Here is a 21,613-nt window from a genome sequence, read left to right as displayed (position 1 = left end):
ACGATGAGTGGTAAATAATTTTCCCACAGAATTAAAAAAAAACATAAAAATACCATTCGTTCATATTAGTATATTGCCCATCTTATTATATTTTAATACACAAATACATTGTAAATAGGTACCTATTTTATATCCTTTTTTCTTTTTTGTCACATAACTACAAATAAACTTTATTTTAAAATCGCATTAAACACAAAAATATAAGTATGATAACCTAGGACCTATTAAACCAAATAAATAATTACAATAAGATGCACGGTACATTTTGTACACGGCGAAGTATGATTTTAATCTTGAAACGTCTTAGTCGATATTTTTACTATAGTACGAATTACTGCCCATAAGTTATATCAAGTCTATAAAATGATCAAATATATCAGTACAAAATAGTTATTGTAATATTCTCGTTAATTTACCTCTAAGAAATTCACATTTTGGATATAAAAAAAAATCCAATCAAGTATCTAACACTATTATAGGCACTTGTCTAATACGTAGCTTTCGCGTCAAGTTCTATACTAATGCTGTGAAAACGTCCTGTATGAATCATAGCAGAATAAAAAAAAATGTTAAATTTTCGTATAGAGACTGTTTGCGCCAAATTTTCATGTCGGCCTGAACATCTATTTTTTGATAATTTAAATAAAATGTACAATAACAAATGTACAAAAAACATTGGAATTTCAATTGAGCCGCTAAAATTACGCTTTACAAGCAAATTAAAATAGTTGCTTTTAATATATTTTGGTCCAATAAATACTGATACTCGTATTATGCAATTTATTTTTCAAGTATAACTAGTTTTCATACTTCTTATCGATTTTTTTATATTTGTTTTACTAAAATGCAATTATATATTATATATTTATATCTGCCTGATATAGTATCATATTATATAATATTTATTATTTTGAGTACCTATTCACACAAATTGTATTATTTTCTCAACTAGCATGTTCTCTTATTAATTGTTATTATACCATAAAAAATATTGTTTTACATTTACATTTGTAAATATCCGTTAAATTATGAGGTATATATTATATCAATCTTGTTTTTCCATTAAATATATAATTATTAATCTTTTATAATATAAAACAATGTTGTCGCTTATTTTTCTATCTTTTACTATTTTACCGCAATTCAACGTTGATATTTGTCATTCGAATTTGATGCACACATTTATAATATTTATTCATTTTATTTTAATTAATGACATTGTTGAGTAAATATATGTATAGATAAATTTGGCACTAATTTTTTTAGCCTTACATCTGGTATTTTTGCTTTGTGGAAGTGGGATATGTCAAATGTGCACACATCTACTCCTAGAAAACGTTCTACACGTCTAGAAATCCTCACAGAGGATAAAGTAATAGGTATTATAATATTATTATAATATATTGTTCAATAACTGCTATTTGCTTTTTCCATAACTACTTAAAATCGGTAAATTAGCACAATATTATTGTTAATGACGAATGATGAAATTATTAAAAAATGAATTTATATACAAGCCATTATAACTCACAATTGACTACGATTATGATCGATTTTTCAGGTCTATGTTTTTTTTTTTTTATTTGTTAAACATTTTATTTACAATCTATACAATACAATTTGTACAATGGGTAAATTCGATACAGATACGAGGTAGTGTATATGGACAGGCACTCGCAGCAGTGACCAGGTACTTTTTAGGTATTACCTATTGTTTTATTTTTTATATTTGAGTAGGTCTCTAGGCCACTGTCTTTTAAGTATTCCATGTACATTACCAGGAAGTGACATGGAGGATAATTGTTTTATTAATGGGTTACTGTGAGAGTTTAATTTAGTATGAAATTTAAAGTAATATAATTTTGCTAATTGATTAAGGCCTAAGGGTAGGAATTTTTAGGTCTTTTTAAAATTATTATTTGCGAAATACCAAGGAGAAGACGTTACTAGTCGTAAACAGATGGATTGAAATTCTTTTTGAAAGAATTTTGGTATTGAATGGCTTTGCAAATCCCCATAACTGAATACTGTTTGTCCAAACTGGTTGAATTATTGACTTGTATATACTAATTTATTGGATCGTGAAAGTTTGGATTTCAAGAGTGTTTTAGGAGGTGAAGTCTAGAGTTAAAAGTTTAAAACGTTAAGTTTTACGAGTGGGCTCCGGGTTAATTATTTATCTAAGACAAGCCTAAGATATTTAACTTAATTTTCCGTTGGAATTGTTTGATTACTTAACGTAACAGGTGGAGAATCGAGATTTCTAAGTGAAAAAATTACTTTAGATTTAGAACAGATATAGATTCGTTTATTTGGATTTTCCATCTGTTAGCCCACAATCTAATCATATTTAAATGGTTTTGAATCATATCACCGGCTGTAACGTGATTTTCATGAGAAGTGGTTATTAGTGTGTAGTCAGCATATGTACCTAGTGTACCCCATTTTTTGTGTAGGTTCTTTGCGATGATATTACTGATTAGGTCATGGCCTGGTAATTTTTTAATTGGGAGTTTTTTGATAGTATATTTGATTTCTCCAGTATAGGTGTTTTTAGTGAGAAGTTTTTATATGTGTTTTTATATGTGAAGGGATAATTTGAGACAGCTATCCGCTATTTGTACTTATGAGATACTAGGCTGTATATCATGTGGAGTAAAGCATTTAGATAGATCCTCAGCTGGTATGTTAGCTTTTTCGAGACCAAAGAGTGGATGAATAGATATTATAAGGTAAACTTTTTTATAGCTATATAATAAAGTTGTGAATATTTTGTATTCAGTATTTTAAGTTTTCAACTTACTAAATTAATTTTAGTTTGCTGAAAATAAAAATGTAAAGGTATTAAATACAAAACTTAAGTATTTTCTGAAAACCACGACTTTGCATTGTTTTTATATTTTAGACTACAAAGGCTTTTCATCGTATTATAAAAGAATTAAAATCGTATACATGGTATATTTCATACGCCGTAATTAATTTGAATGTTACGTCAAAACATCAGGAAATCGTCAAAGAACTCAATAAAATACTGAACTCTGCTATATATACTTCAATTGCAATTATGCAAACGTTTTGTATTACCTATACGGCTATACCTATATAACCCTCGACCTCCAATTATTATGCATAATTCACACAACAAATACATACTACACTCGTAGCTAAACATGCCTAACTACTATTATTTAGATTATAATTTTTTTTAAATTAATTTTTCTAATTAGTTGTGGACTATTTGGGATCCAGAAATAAATATTTCATACTATACTCCGTTCACTGAGAGAATGTGGTTGCGCCGTGTGCATCATAAACCAAAACGCATAATACCTAAGCTGCAACCACCCAAATCACCACTTCACGGCTCCAGTCGTAGGTCGCAGGCGCAATGCGTTAAGTAACCTGCAAAATATTCTCTTGCCAAACGGAGTACATAATTTACTAGTTTAAAATTTTTTTTTAAATGACTGCAAAAAAACTATACATAGGTTAGCGATATGTTGCAAAATTAAAATATATATACCTACTTATAGAAATATAGCAGCTTATCAACATATTATACTTCTAAGCATAATAGACTCAACCGTAGTTATAAAAAAAAAAAATGCCTATAACCGACCTTTGCAAATATTTTTTTTAAGGAACGTTATAGTTTTTAAATTAATATACTGATCTAATTACTAATTATAGTAGTATATAATATTATACAACATAGTAGTATGTATTTGTATGCTCTGAGCGCCTTTTTTACAGAGATTTCATCAGCTTAATGTGGCATTTCTATGTACTCCACCATGTAACACATACTCTTAGAACTGTTCGAAAAAGTGTAATATATGTTTACAGCACTTTTTACAGGCTTTAAAATATGTATTTATACTATTTGACTATTTATTGAAAATTTCAACATTTTACATGACTGTAATACCTAGAATAACACAATCATAAATTGAACTACCATTACTATAGTTATGACTTCAAAAATATTGAAATTTTCAATAAATGATTAAATAAATTTAAAGCCTGTAAAAAGTGATGTGAATATTCATTACACTTTTTTTTAATAATTCTATGATTATGTGTTACACGGTGGAGCTGCGGCCTGTGTGCCTGATTTTTGGCATTGCATAGCCTTCTAAACATCCTATATTCACCACTGGTGGAGCATGTAGAAATGCCCCGCTTAAACTGATAAAATCTCGATGTAGAAAAGGTGCTCATAACATGCAAGTACATACTACTAGTGACAATAAGTAATGAGTAATACTAATACAACGTACAATTTTAAAATAATAATTCTTTTGATATTTATAAAATATTGATATTAGAAAATGTGATCATTACAAAATATATTATACAGGAATGTTAAACCAAACATTTTCATATACATTTATTCATTTATAAATGAAGAATTTTAATCGAACTCTGATTTTTGCAATATTTAAATATACTTAAAGACCATATTATCAAATTATTGAGATTGTTTCTACTCCTTAAGAAGTACTTGTGCCTTTTGGCGATATAAACTTTTGTTTTTCAATGAGTACCCCTTTCGCCGCCACCCCCCCCCCCCTAGTTAAGTCTACATTATTTAGTGGATCCTTTTTATTAAAATATCAATTTAATTAATTAAAAATTCAAACAATTAGTTTTCAGTAATTTAGTAATTTATATTAAGGATAAAAGTCCTGAAAAATGATTGTACAAAAACATTAACTAGATATTGTAGTATCAGATCTATTTATTAATTTATTGTACTTGGACTATTTTTATAAATTACTAACATTTTCCACACCGTGTGTGTGTGTGTGTGTGTGTGTGTGTGTGTGTGATAATACCTACGGAATCGAAAGACATATACCTACAGATGTAATTATTGTGACGATATTAATAATATCATGTACCGCAATAAATCGACAGACGTACGTATAATATAATAATATAATATGTTATATCTATATTGCCTTTATTAGATGACTTATTGCACGTGTACACACACACGCTAACTTGGTCACGTATACATTACAGTGTATTTCGAGTTATGTGTGTGTGGGTGTGTGTGACGTATACACATAATATGTATTGTGTATATGCCATTATATACGTAGGTATAGCTGGCTGCAGTGCATATACACGTATATAGATACAATCGTGTCGGCCGCTCGTACAACCCGCGATGTCTATCATCGCGTACCTACCTGATTATAACATAATCATAATATTATTACATTAACATTCTCGCGCCGCCGCCGAGACCGGGTGCGCGTGATTACAAACTGTTATTGTATTATTAAATGCATACATATATATACGTACAATACAATATACATACTATACATATTATATACATATATATATATATATATATATATAATACGTATATAGGTACCTACTGTCACACACACACACAAACACGACTACGTGCGTTTAATACACTACCGTTCGATTGTCTACACGCGCGTCCAAGTGTGTAAGACAACGAATCATCATCCAATCAACCGGGAAACGCAAATATTATATGTGCAATATAATATATATGTATAGGTACTTCGTCGACCGATTCGCGTATGTGTGTTATATTATTATTATTATATTTAAATGACGACGTCGCGTCGATACGAGTCGGAGTGGCGACGATGAGGTGGTCCGCAGATTTCCCATGGTGCCGACTCTGGCGCTAGGCGGTCGTCAGATCTTCGTCGTCGCGCCGTGGTCGTCGCCGTCGCCGTCGTCAGAATAAATTATACATTAATTATTATACGATACGAGTGTATAATATTATTATACTCTGTGAATGTGTGTGGTGTCTACCGAAACCGACAACTCCATTAAAATAAACACGCGCGAGTATGATAATATTATTATTATACTGCGGCGCTGCAGTTGATATTATAATATAATATTATATTATGTTACAAATTATAATATTATAGGTATATTATGTGTTCTGTTTTTACTTATTTTTGTAGTCGACGCCGTGCAGGAGGGTGTTGTGCGGGACAGCGCGAACAATAAGCTCCTTGGTGGGGGGGGGGAGGGGGGTTTAGGACACACACGAAATAAGTGTTAAATGATAAATATTGATTAAAACTGTACAAGTTTTCGAAAATTACACAAATTACCGTAATTTATTATAATATAATGGAAAGTTTAAAAGATAAACGATATATCATAGCCGTTTCCTTTCGGCTGTATGAGGATGCGATGTAATATATCTTACGGTCCTGCAGCACTAAGAACAAAGATCGATTCAGTAAATTATCTTTACTCAGACATATACTACATAAGACGTTTTTAAATTATTCATCGATACTATAAAAACAAAACGTTACTCGAACATGACTAGATTTAAAAATAAATAAATAAACAAGTTACGAAAGTTAACAAGCGTGCTAAATTACCAGTTTTTCTTATTTTTTTTTTAATTATTAACATTGGTGACAATGGCCATTAATAAGATTAAACAATTTGATTTTATTAACTTTGAAATTTGTAAGGTGGTGTCAGCGTCAGGTCCGCGTGCTGCAAACTGGGGTGATGGGTATGTTGAGGCTGCCAAATTCGTCTACGTATTGGAGACATTCTGTAATTATGTGGTTTACTGATAGTTCGATTCTACAAGTATTACACGGTATTAACCAGTAGTTAAAATCATTTAATTACCAGTTTTATTTATAGGTACAAGGTACAACGCAATAAACTCTATAATTCCATATTTCTGTACAAAAGGTAGTCAATAACTAGGACAGTAAATAAAATATATAAATTTGCTGTGCTTTTTAAGAGAGTTATAGGGCATATACCCATTTATTTGATAAAATAGCTTATATCCTGGATTAAATATACAACGCATACGCACGATTCCTAAAAATACCTCGTACCTTAACATTTTTAAAAATTAGGAAATCTGTAGTCTGTATTACCTATTATTTATTATCATATGACAATAATTAATTATCTATAAGTATTAGAACCATATAACAAAAAATTAAAATTGGTTGTTATCACATATAATTGTATAACGTATTGCCGTATTTGTATAGTTAATCACCGTTCGTGACAGTGATTATTGCATTTTTTTATCATACGTGTTCGAGTTTCCGCCATAAAGTAATAATAATATAATTGCCATTAGAATTAGGTATCAAGATAATTAAATTTTATAAAATGTTAAATCTGACCTATAAAATAGATTTTAATACTTAGGTATCTGAAAATGTACAAAACTGGGTAGCGAAAATGTATTTTTATAAGTTTGCGAATTTGTGAATGTATCACGTAAGAGCCATGGAAAATAGATTTTCACGTGCGAAGCTTCTGACTAGTCTTACGCTTATAAAATCTCAATATTCATTGCATACTCGCATCATTAAAAATGCATAAACAAGTATATACAGTATACTCTATATAGTTTTTTGACGAAACCATCACGAAATTTACTATCAACAATCGTAACTTTGTACTGGTAACTTACTGACGGATGAACGGCTGTCACGGAGATAACAGTTCTAAAATTATGTGTTTATAAAATACCTAACAGTATTGTTTTGTAATTGAAGATCTAAAAGCAACAACAAGACATTTCCATATTTTGGTCAAAATTAGTTTTTGATTCTTAAGAGAAAAAACTTTGTCGTTTGGTTCAACAAGCAGACATCTCCGATTGTTAAATACAGAGTTTTGTAAAATTCTATTAATTTGAGATGACATGTTGTTGCTGTCAGGTCTTCAATTATTAAAAATGTATATTTATGTTACTTACATTTAGCACACACAAAAGGTACGGGTGAGTAAGTTAGGGGAGAACAAAGATGCCACGATGATTTTCTTTAATTTAACATATTCATAGCAGGCCTGCATCTCCCCTCTCACCCTTAAGATATTAGCACTGATTGCACAACTATACAGTGATCCACATGCCTATAATAATATGCACAGTGCACACCAATATAATAATATCGCAAACGTGTTTTCATACTTCGCTCGCTGATCACGACATTCACAATACATACGCAATGGCTGTTAAAAAAAAAAAAAAACAGTACCGGTCGACAGTATATTATTTTTTGTCATGATGTCGAAAATAAACATGTGCCTTTCCAATTTATTTCAACAGTGTTTCAAATCCGAGATTGGCCGCAATTTTTCACCCTTCGCGGGACACGTCGAAAATATAGTTTCAAATCGACATACACAAAAATTCTTACAAGTCATCTATCTATTATCTATACTGTATTTTAACATTTTTTCCATCGTAAATATACACCTCTGAACTATGGCCTGATAAGCAAAAGCAAAAATTTCATCAACAAAAATATATGTGCGTATAGACTAGACACCTCGTATACGCCTAATACTTATGGGATATGACTTCCCAAATTGGTGAAAAGGTAAGGTATCTAATGAAATGCTAGAAATATTTTAGGCATGTAGGTAATGGGTATAGACTATACCGTATAGTACTATAATTTTACAAAAGCCCGGAGAACTAGACCTGTAGCCATTAGTTTTATAATTATATTATATAAATTATCCTGGAGTAACCTGAGAGGTGGCAGCCCCATGTATAATGTGTATTATTATAATATGCTGTAAATTTGACGCGTTTCGATATTAGGGCAAAAAATATAATCGCTTTGAACCGTTTATAAGTATAATAATATTTTTTATAATATAAGTGTGTATAATTGTAAATATTGGAGAAAAAACTGAAAACATGTACAACAAGAGAGTATTTGATAAGCCCGCATACACATTGTATAATTGCACCGAATGATAAATATTAAATTATCATTTTGTGCATTTTATAATATTAGGTATAATGTTTCAGATATTTCGAATAATATTAGTGTAATCACAAATCACAACATGCCAACACAACTCTTTTATTTTATAAAATAACATTAAATTTTCCCAGGGGCGTCTTTGAAATTTTTCCCCCAGGAACGATTTTAATATTATTATTATTATTATTATTATTTTTTTATTTTATATTAAGGCTTCGACAACTGAGGTCATTGGCCCGCTACTGCAAGGGGAGGGTACAACTGTTGGTTTGAATACGTGTGTTTATGTGTGACAATAGGATAATATATAATATCATTACGTTTCCGCCTCTTGTTGAGCGTGGTTTCTAGAAATATAGACAGCGGTGGTTAACGTTGATATGGTTGTCCTGTGCTGACCGTGCGGGACGAAAGAAGAGAAGTGAGGCACACCTGTTGCCTCGTGAGTGGACAACCACAATAAATTATTATTTTCATTATTGTAGCTGGTAATTAATATTCACAATAGTAATTCATTTAATTACTATTTACTTATTTACTTATATTAATTCACAGTAAATCACTGTAGCGTTATGTACGTCTTTCCACGTAGACGGTTATGATTATTAATGTTAAATCTGTAGGTAGTAATAATCAAACCTAATAATATAATAATATATGAATGACAAGAATCAAACAATTATTTTTATAAAAAAATTGTTTTTAATGTTATGTACTTTCCATATTTTTTTTATTGAAATCCACACCTCGACAATTATTGTTTTAATATAAAGTACAAAAATGTTCTATATTGTGTAATGTTTATATTATAGTATTACATATTTTATATTATGAATTACAATACAATGTTTTTTAATGTAAATTAAATTAAATTACGACGTTGACATTTCAATTTCTTCTTTTGCGCAACACTATAAAGATAGGTAGGATACATAATGTGCGTAGGCACACATATATAAATAAATTAACAATTATTACAACTTTGAAAACATAACTGAGTTTAATAAAAACGAAACAACAAAAACAATAACATGACATGCGAGTTTCTCTAAACGTATAGGTATAGGTATAATATAATACTATGCTAATGCCTGACGTTAATTGTCTTTTTTTTACAGATTAAAGTTACTTTTAGTATATAGGTACATTTTAAACAATAATTTTGAATTTTGAATCAGTTTTAATTCTACTGCGTGTCTGCATATTATAAAGGTTATTTTAATTTCATTCACCACGAACAGTTCCCGTAAAATTAATTACAGTCGAATTTATTATTCAAAATGCAATTTAGAAATTGAAATGGTTAAAAAAAAGTTTAACATATTAATTGCCACGTGCTAGACAAATTATTATTATTTATTAATACAACTTCATACTTCGCGGCTATATCTGACATGTTTGTATTTTTTTTTCTGTTATTCGTAAAAACATAAAATAGGTAATACACCAATACCATCAGACTGTAATTTTATGAGCAACTGTGTACATTATAGTGTGTACACTATTATACATGGAATTATTACAAGTCCAACCGTTGGACTCTAACATCTATATAGGTACCAATTTATTACACAATTAGTAATCACACAATTCAATCTATACAGAGCCGTTCGTCGTTGTAGTATCTTTTGATCGATCACTAATCTCGTTTGCAGTGCGATCCATATACAAACTCTGATATACTCGTATTGTATTCTATACAGAAAAATAACTATAAAAATAATACTTTATAAATTGAACAAATAATAGCCGATGTATTTGTATAGTTTTAATGCACAATGACCACATGGCCAATTTCAAATATTAAATTATAATTATTTGTAGAAAATATATGTATCGAGTATGAATTATGTACCTAGCTATTAATCACCATGCGTCGAGGTCGATTAACGTCGTCCGTTATCGCAATATTATTGCAGTACGGACCTATACATATTATGAGGAGGTAATTATAAAAAAAATATTTTTTAAAAAACGGACATGTCACTCTGCTGTAGGTAAATAGATGTTGAGTGCTCCTCGTAATTGAGTGACTATTGTAGGTAACTATGATGGATGTGTTAAATTTACAATTCAATGACAAATCATTGGATACGAAAACGGTCGTGTTTTTGCTCAAAATATACCTACCCGCCAGCCTATAATTTCAAGGACATCTTATACATTTATATTGCTATTAGTAATTTATTTTTCTCTTTGCAGTATGGTATTAGTTTGAACTAATTGTTGACAAAATATTTATAAGTAAATAAGTCAATACACATTTCCTCATAAGCTGCTCTTGTTACAGAAAACTAAATATCTCAAAAATAAATGTGAATATTTTTTTTTATTGAATTTTCAAGTTCAAGTTAAATTTTGATAAAATTGGATACCTATTCAACATAAAAATAACGATTTGTTATTACATTTGATTTGAAAAATATTATTCGTAGGAAGTAGGAACTTCAAAATTGTTGCCATTATGTATATAATTTATAGTTATTTAATATACACACTACACAGTATCTTTTTAAAATATTCTGATTTATTGTATGCTATTTATACTACAAACTTATTCATAACGTACCCGTAGTTCATGAGTCGTAGTATAACCATTAACCAAAATAAAACTAAACAATATTTTGAAAATGTTATTGTGTATAGTAAATAACAGTACCTATACGTAGTGTCAAAAAGTTTCAAGTTCCTGCGAATAGCATTTATTGAACTACAACAATATAACTAAAAACAAGGTCGTCCGTTTAAAAAGAGTTTATTCAGCAGATTTCTTAGACCAGTCGTATGGAGAAGGGAGTCCTCCTCCCCCGTTGTCACACACGTATCAGTTTACAATATATTTAATTATTTTACAGCTAAATACATTAATACTCCAACATAATATATAGAATAATGTTACCAATAGTATTCAGTGGTTATTACATTTAACTAAATTTTGTCGATTGTGGAAATAGTAGGTTTTGGATTGATCAATTATATGCAACAAAATTTAATTGCGAGAACTATGATATATTATGTAAATTATTAATAAAAGGATAGGTTTGTGTGAGTGACTGAACCTTGGTGATTTTTACGGTACCAGTTCCTATTCAGTTCTCAGTCCTGTAAAGTATTTAAGTAAAAGTATATTCAAATACTTTTTTAAGTATTGAATAACTTTTTTAATACTTTCAGCATGAAGTATTTTGAATGGTATTTAAAATTTTTTTTTGTATTAAATACGTTTTGCCGTTTTGGTATTGAATACTTTGGTTTTTTATTTCGAACATTTTATTTTTATTCGAAATAATTGGTCGGAAAAATATTATTGTCAACTACAATAATAGAATAATAGTTTTATTTAATATTCTGTATTTCTGTGTTAGCCGAAGCCCAAAGGTTTGTGAAAACCAGATTTCTAAAAAAAGTTATTGAATAACAGTATTCCCTTTAAAACTATTAGATAACTATTAGATTATCTACTACCTATGTGTTTAATGTGTTTATATTACGATAATTAGAAACCCACTTTAAAAACCAAAAGTATTTGAGTAGTATTTGAAATACTTTACAATTAAAGTATTTGAGTAGTATCTTAAATACTTAAAAAAAAAATGTATTTGAGTATTTACTCAAGTACTTTTTAAAAGTATTCTTTACAGGACTGTCAGTTCCCAGAAAAACTAAAATTTAGGTTCCAGTTTCTTTTTGGTTCTTAAATATAAAAATTTGTCACCTGTTTTGGTTTAATATTTATGTAAAAAAATGTGTAAATCAAAAGTATCGGTTCCGCTAAGGTTCCGGTTTTCAAGTTAATTTAAATAAGGGTTCTGGCGAGGTTTCGGTTCCCAATATTCAAAGGGTACCAGTTCTAAAATTGATTGTTTTCGGTAAGGTTCCAGTCCCTGGTTTGTGAGTCTATGCGTAAATGATCTACAACCCAAAATAATTGAGTTAAATTTACAATTAACGGAGTATAAGAAGGGGTAAATCCTAGGGCATTTATAATTTGTCACGGGCAGGATCAGCTAGTTTAATATTATACGCATATAGGCCCCATACAGGCGACAATCGTCAAATTCGTCATAATCTGTACAAAACCTCGAAATCGTGAAAAAAAAAATTATGATAATATAATATTAATAATAATACCATAATAACTATTTCAGTGCGTGCAGACCACCGTACCGAATAATACAATGTTGCTATCTTGTTTTCTAGAACGAGTGGACCAGACACTGTCGGTTGCCGATGTTCAACCCGGAACTGCAACCGGAACTGCAACCGGAACAACCGGTGAACTTGCAAAACAACCACCACCACCGTCGGTCGGAACCGGGCCGGCCGCTGGAGATCCCGGGGAGACTGCAGCAGGAGCGCTCGACGCACAGCCGACCGGCGCCCGCCAACCCGCTTGCACACGACGACCGGCAACAGACCAGACACCACGCCTAGCCGAGACGAGCGTAGTTATAGTGCTAAAAATTATAACAATATTGTTAGGTTCCACTCTGCGACGACATCATCGCAACGGGCTCGTTTATATAGATATTACATTACGAATCGTTTACGTCAACAACAATAAATTATAATCATCATCGGACTACGACGAACGCGGCGGTAATGATTAAAACGCGATAGGTAGGTATCTATTTAATTTGTGTTTGTGGACTTGTGTAAGGAGGCAGACGCATAACGGGTGTTACTCAATCGTCCGATTTTTAAATATCTTTGTAAAAAAGAAAAAAAAACTATGTTGATAGTAATATTGTTACAATACAATAATATTATTAACCCATCATTATCGTCGTAGTTGGTCGCGGTCAGAGACTTAAATATTATTGCACCTTTAAATTATCGAACAACCCTACCCGACATTGATATCGTTGTATTATACACACTGCTGCTGCCGGCGCGTCGTATAGAGTTAGAGTTAATAATAGTATAACAATAATGCTAATAATAACAATAATAATTGTATAATATAAGAGTGCAAAAAACTTATCCCAACCCTGTAGGATTAAACGCGTCGAGTCGAGCGGACGCGTGTTGTATTGTACTTAATATTGTATAGAAAAAAAATAAAAAACAATGTTTATATGAAAAAAAATCGAACAAATAACGCGCGATAACACAAACAGTGGTTTCGGAGTTCACGTTCTGGTCGTTACCGACCCATATAAAATGTACGATGCCTATTATGTATTATATTCTATTTTTTTTTTTTATCGTGTTGCGTATTTGCTGACGTGACTGTATTATATTATCGTATTACCCCACCGAAAATGCGCTTCTTATCAGATAATTATTCTAAATCAGAATTAAAAAATTGTGTGGGTAAATACCGCTGGGTCAGCTCCGACTTTTAAGTACCTACCAGATATAGGTTCACTTGTGTACAATAATACCTAAATGTACACTTGGTATAATAATTCACAAATGAAACTTTCCCGTTTTCGGTATAGGTACTTTGACTGTGCGTGTGACTTACTATAATAATAATATAACACTTTATAAGGTGTGATAAGGTACCTATACTTACCTACGTCTGATGTAAAAATATTATAATATTGTCGTCACCTTTAGATTGAAATTAAATACGATCGTCTGTGTATTATTAATAATTATTATATTTAAACGGTCAACACGACCGGTGAAACTCGAGGGGGAGTGTAAAATCAATGTGAATTTAGCTTGTCATGTGTCATGTTTATTATTATATATTATTATTATTTCGTTATACCTAGTTATTATTTTAAGTTTAAAAACGAATATTTTGCAATGTTATTATATTTTTATTATTATTATTATTATTATTATTACTATTTTTTTTTTTATCGAATAATTGTATGGAAAAAACTACTTACGCTTTTTTACGCGTTAAAATTTATTTTTATTTTTTTTCGTTATTAGTTTTTAATTATATATTAGGTAATACTTATTCATAACATTTTTAACATTTACTAAAAATTGACAAAGTTTTTAAATAATATTATAATCGTATATCTTTGTCTCGGTATAATTATTACTGTTACCACTACTATTAATCTATTTCTAAGGATACCCTGGGTAAAACTTTTGTTGTACAACTAGTGTTGAATAGATAAACCATATAAATTGAACAAATAAAACAAAACAAAATTATGTCCCATTTAAGAATTTTCCTAAACCTAATAATTAATGTAGTCGACACAGGCACATACGCGCAGTAAAAAATTTTCGAAGTATTTATATAGTTATACATCGTAATCAATATAAATTAAATGATAATATACATTAGTAAAAAAAATTTTTAGTTTAAGTTTTCGCCGCCCTATCCGGTATGGAGGTATAGTATGCGCCTGGGTTGACAACACAATATCACATCACATTAAATTATGGTTTTTATACTACTTTTTTGAATACATATTTCAATGTGTACTTATACATTTATATTATAATACAAAGGTTCTTCATTCCATACAACTTCTTGACTTACGATTATTATTACTATAATACTACTATTGTAAATTTGTATAACTATTATTAATATTAAATTAGTTTAGACATTTTGAGTGACATATTATTCGACTTTGCATTATTACAACATAATAATATTATAGGTATTATTATTATTACTTAAATACTTATTGAATAAAATATAATATAACTAAGCTTTTTTTTGTCAATAATTTTATGTACCAACGAGTCATTTGGTTAAAATAAATCATAAAAGGTTATCTACCTATTAATAATAATCACATACCTACATTTTTAATACAAAACATTGTTACGCAAATAATGTATACATTTAAGCGTATTATTTAAAATCTTATTATTATGATTAAAACGAATCAATAATACAGTATATTATATTATATATAATCTAAATCTTGTGTGTTAAAAAATAGCTATTGTTATATTTGTTTTTAAATATAACAAAATATATAAAATAAAGTTGTTATTTATTTCGGTTCATTAATTTTATCCACTCGACGAGACGACGACTGTCCTCGATATTTGTAAAAAAAATAAAAATGTTTAATTTCACACACGGTATGAGTTGTGTACTTTTGACCATAACACTTGAATTATTATAGGTTTGTACAACTACTGCAGATCAGTGGCGTCATTTGGGGTGGGGGGGGGGCAACTGAGGCATTTGCCTCAGTCTAGTATTTACATCAACCTTAAGCCGATACATTTACAACATGCCCCCCACCCCGTTTACCTATATGGCACTATGCTATGAGAATCTGAGTGAAAAAAAAATTGAGTCGGAAAAGCAGTGAAAAATTTGCCTAGTCCAATAAAAACTGAAATGACGCCACTACTGCAGATATTATGTAAGGCAAATTCTGCAGGTCAGCCTGCCGACATTATTTAAATGACGCTCTATATGGTATTTATAATAATACCAATAATATATTATATTATGCTATGATATGAACAACCGTATTCCAAGAAGGATTGGAAATTATATTGGCTAAGCCTGCACACTCGCTCACCCGAACCGGAATCCCGGTCAATATAACTTAAAGTCCATAGTGTTATTGATACACCGAATCACAAGCAATATCATATAATAAGAGGTACGTAAGTCTTTGAGGGAAATTATATTTACTTAGATATCATTACCATATAATATATTATTATACGTGGTCTGCAGTATGAGAACGCACGTCAGTTGTGGATTTACGTGCGGAGGGGGTCAACGGTAATAGACCCCCACCCCAGACCGGGATATGTTTAACAGTTTTTAATGAGAATAAAAGTAATATTTACCATCGAAATACATAATATTTTTCAGGACCCCCCCCCCCCCCCCGAATAATGTTGAAAATCCGCCACTGATCACAACGAAAACCATGCGTACTATACGTGCGCATGTACCTACATTATAAAATCAAAGAACAAACATTAAATGGACATAATATATTTTATATTTTACTAACAGGATTTAATATGACCTACAAATGTTTAAGTCGTACTCGCACTAATACTAGCATTCTGCGCTATTCGATTGTTACGATACGTGGGTAGGGTTGCGCCGTTTATTAAATCATCGTATACCTACATACGACCCGCTCTGCAGAGCTAATCCCTCGAATGTTATCGTAAACAATTTCTGCAGCTAAAAATACGAGCAAGTACGTCATAATATTATACATTTTATATGTAAGTACCTACATAAATCACAACTTTCACCCGTGTTGATCCATATGCCGTAAGTGAAATAAGGAGTAGAGACGATGGCGGCTGCGGCGAGTGCAGGCTTGATTTATCTATATAATTATATCCATGTATAATAATATTATATTTAGTTTGAATTGTTTGCAATGTAAACGCTAGATAATGGTCAATAAACTGTACGATTATTAGGCTTAATCACATAACGTGTTCGTCGCAGTATTATTGTTTTACTTAAAAATCGTTCGTCTTCGATGTTGAAGAAAAATATAACTGAAAAAAATATTTTATTGCGTCCTTAAGACGATTTTACCTTGAATGCGCTTATTTATTTAATTTAAAAACTACAACAGTAGAGTTTTGTAATTTTAACAACCAAAGGTACCTCTGCCTTATAGGGGTAAAATATCAAAGCAAACGGTTATCACACGATTGAGCATAAAGCATCTTTTTACGACACGATCGAACAAATTTGTCGGCGAACCAAAGGATATGGCAATACAAAAGAAAACCTTCTCGGCTGAGCATAAAACATTCTGCGTTGTTGCCATTTGCCATGCCAAACAGTTCTGAAATACATTATACAAAAAATATTAATTTAAATAATTACAATAACGTAAGCAGTATAGCAGCTTAAAAAATTTCACAATTCATGGTCATATAATAATGCGACGTATTGTCGTATTGATGACCTGTTAATAATAATAATAATAAATAATCATGGTATATTACTGACTATCTTTAAGTTACTATAATTGGTGATCGAACACTCACGGCTTCAACTGAATTATTTCTACATACATTTGGAAATTACTTATGGAGTTACTTATCTTAACAATTTGAGTACCAATTGCCAATGTTTGACCAGTGAAAAATCTTTAAGTGAGTTCGTTGCGTTTATAACGGTCAGTATTACGGATAAAACTATCTAATATTGGTGGGAGGGGGGGGGGGCAACATATAAACCATGCAAATAATAAATTACAGGGATTGGTATTTTCCGGAAAAATATATTATGTTTATAGAATTATAAGTTAAAGAGAGACAATATTTCTAAACAATATTATATAATTTAAAAATGGTACTATATACAAAGTATAGAGAAATAGTATTTTATTGGAGTGATAATATGTAGAGGAATCACTAAAACAATAGGATAATATTATATAGATCAATAAAATGATTTTCCGCAATACCTATACTATCAGTCAGGAACAGTATAATTAGTCTAATATTACTTAGGACTGCAAAAATATTGGCCGTTATTAAATAAAATCTTATTTTACACGATGTGTATAATTGATAGGGACGATATTGTTACACAGGACCCTATTTTTCGTATGAGTCCCGAAAAATACAGTGTCTTATAACAATATATTGTCCGAGCAATCCCGATATCGTTAATTAATACTTCTATATAATATCGACCCCCATTTTTTTGATACCCGAGTAATAATGTCCTAATTGATACTACTCCAAACAGTTGGTATTATGTGTTTTGAAATTTATTTTAGTATTTTATACCATCCTACATTATACGATAAAATATAATATTCCAATAAATATAAGTTCAAGAGGATACTATTCTTGTATAATACCATTCCTAAATTATATCATTGTGTTGAAATAACATTACTTACACGAAACAATCACAATTAATATTTTAATATTTTATGATGTTGCATATTAAACCATTATTGCGTCTTTTTCTGTAAATGTCGAGTCACGTCAAACCACATAAACCATATAATATATTTTCAAGTAGAAAACAAATACACATATTTCAATTTCAAACAAATAATAATATCTAATTTTGCTTTGGGTTTATAAAATATTAGTTTAATTTAGTCGATCATAAATGTATAATATATAGGCAATAAACTTTACACATTCCCGGATATCGGAATATCTATACCTAAACATTTCATTCCAGTTTTCGAAGTTTTGATCTACTGCCAAGGACGCCTAAAGATGATGCTGTAGGCTTACCGCCAAATATGTTTTTGTTTAACTAGCCAGCAAATAACAATATGGTTGATCGTAAAGTTTATGAAACAAACCAAACAATTATTAAATGCGTTTTGCATTTTAATAATACAATAAATAATACATAAATAATTTTTACATCGCGTATCTTACATATATATCTACCTACATGTATTTATGAATTATATTGTTATATTAAATACCTACTTTAATATACACGTAGTTTATAACGAAAATACAAAACAATATTAAACACACAAAATAAATAAAACCGACAACGTTCGGAACAAAATTAAAATAACGCTTATCGTGTACAAATAGAATGTGACGGTTCTTATATAAATGTGTGGAACATCCATTACGTCTTAATAGGGACGATAGGATTATAATATTATACCTATACTGACGAGATCCTTCGGAGAGCTTTTAAAGTATCATATAATTAATTGACACAAAAAGCCACAGAGTTTAAGTTCTGTACTTAGATTTGTGTGCGTGTGTGTATGTATAGTCACGCGAGTACATAATACCCAACCGGTAACCACAGATATAATATGCATTAAACGTACCTACGCGTTGGTAGGTACATATGAAATTACTATTTATACGCGTTCGAATAAGTCAACAGAATTTTAAATATTTAATGATATATTATAATATAAGTACTTTTGAGTGGAGACGTGAAATGTATTATTTAAATGCACCTGTGCGCGTATAAGTTTATACAATATACAAATAGTGGTTAAAAGTTTTGTATACCCACGTTAAAAAGAACCCGAAGAAGAAAATCCTAGGAAGTCACTATCTGCTCTATCGTGTTATTCGTATACGTATCGAGTGCTCCTCGCCATAATTAATTAGGTAATGGATGTGATCAATTTTATCAATTTTACTTCAATGATAAATCATAATATTGGATACGAAAAACGATTCTGAGCGGAATGTCAGCCAATATTATATTCCTAAGGAGATTGTATTATTCTTTTATGTTTTATGTTGATGTGTGAGTACTTTATTTTTCTAAAAAAATAATAGATATCATAGTCCAAACTAATTTTCAAAAAATAAATCGAATATTATACAGAGTGATTCACCAAGCATAATCACCCATTTTTTCTTCAGTGCGGCTATTCAAAATTTGATTTTTGGAATTCTTAAATATACTTAAAGACCATATTTTTAAATTCTTGAGATTTTTCGTAGTGTCCTGTGGAGATACTAACTTCTGTTTTTCAAATGACAGCACCCCTTTCAACTGTAAATTATACAGTAGATGGTTTTTCTGAGATTTTTGATATATCAGAATCAAAATTGAGATACGATACGAAGAGTTTTTGAGTTATTCAGCCTTGTGTCTTAAGGATAAAAGCTCTATCATGGTAATGGGTTGATAAGATATGGGGGCTATGGTGATTTGAAAATTGTAGACATTAAAATTAATATTTTTTGGAAATGGCTTAAGTATAATACATTTTAGATCCTATTTTATATTTATGTAAAATTATTTTTAAGAACTATAATTCTTAAACATTTTAATTACTAAGAAACTACTCATTCAAATTTTGAATTAGGTACAATGGTACATTAATAGTAAAAGTTGTGGGGATACAAACTTCTGTGTTTTATTTTAAACCACCCGTTTTAACTTTCAAATTATTAAGCGAGTAATATAAGAATATTATATTATTATATAAGAGAACTTACAAGAATTTTGTATTACATTTTCAAGCTTTAGCCATTAAAATTTAAAACTATATACATTTTTTACTACACAACAATTTGCATATTTTGATGATTTTGACGAATTTTGTAAAAAATTTGAACTTCAAACGCGTAGGTATAAAAAATGGTATCTTTGTATTTTCGATATTTATACATTTCTATAAGTTCAACTTAAGAGCATTTTTTTTTATATTTTTCAAGCTATTTGACTAAGCATAAAAATATTCGATCAACATATTTTATCGAAAAATATTCTACAATTTTAATTGTTTGTAAATAGGTAGCTTAATTTTTTTTTTATAATGTTATTATGTGTGGAAAATGCTAAAATAAGAATTCGCTTTTTTTAGAATTAGGTATGACAGAATGACATAATCCATTTTGTCAAAAACTGTTTTTATAAATCTCGCTTTTCAAATATAAACACCATCCATCCAAACGGCTCAACGATACCATAATGTGCGCATTGCCATAATTAAATAAAATATTTGAAACTGAAATGTAACCTTATTTATGTAAATAATTGTAGGCTAATAAACTATTAGGTACATACCTATTTGAAGTCTTAAAAAATAAAAATTGCATAGCTCGCTTTTCTTTAATTTTTTTTTTTTGTTTTTCTAGATTATTTTGAAAAATACATGGAATTTTTTCCTTTTTTATCCATCTTTCTCGGCATCTACCACCCCTAAATTATCTACTAGATTCAAATTTTCTTCCGGAAACCAACTTCAAACTGGAAGATTGAAGTATTTTTAGACTCCTATAAAGGTGATGGAAAAAATAAAAAATAAAACTCATCATTTTAAAACCAATACAATCATCGCTCCGCACAGAATCTAATGAGAGTAGACAAGTTTGGCATTAAACCAATATAATGTAATAAGTGAATATAGGTATGTGACCTATAGGAGTGGCGTTTGCGACTATGTATCTATACATAATTGTGGCTGTTATTATGTATTTATGTC

General features: G+C 29.9%; 1 protein-coding gene across 1 annotated transcript in view; it reads left to right on the top strand.

Moving 5' to 3' along the window:
- The window catches only part of LOC100571454 (doublesex- and mab-3-related transcription factor A2), a 185,073-nt gene extending 170,032 nt beyond the window's left edge, over positions 1-15,041 (top strand). The window contains exon 4 of the mRNA XM_029489554.1: positions 12,987-15,041. Coding sequence (XP_029345414.1) covers positions 12,987-13,220 — 234 coding nt within the window. The 3' untranslated portion in view covers positions 13,221-15,041. The remainder of the gene's footprint in view (positions 1-12,986) is intronic.
- Positions 15,042-21,613: the final 6,572 nt, after the last annotated feature.

This window comes from Acyrthosiphon pisum, chromosome X (genome assembly GCF_005508785.2).
Source record: "Acyrthosiphon pisum isolate AL4f chromosome X, pea_aphid_22Mar2018_4r6ur, whole genome shotgun sequence".
Taxonomy (NCBI): Eukaryota; Metazoa; Arthropoda; class Insecta; order Hemiptera; family Aphididae; genus Acyrthosiphon; species Acyrthosiphon pisum.
Note: the sequence above shows the minus strand (reverse complement) of the source record. Positions and strands in the feature narration are given on the sequence as shown.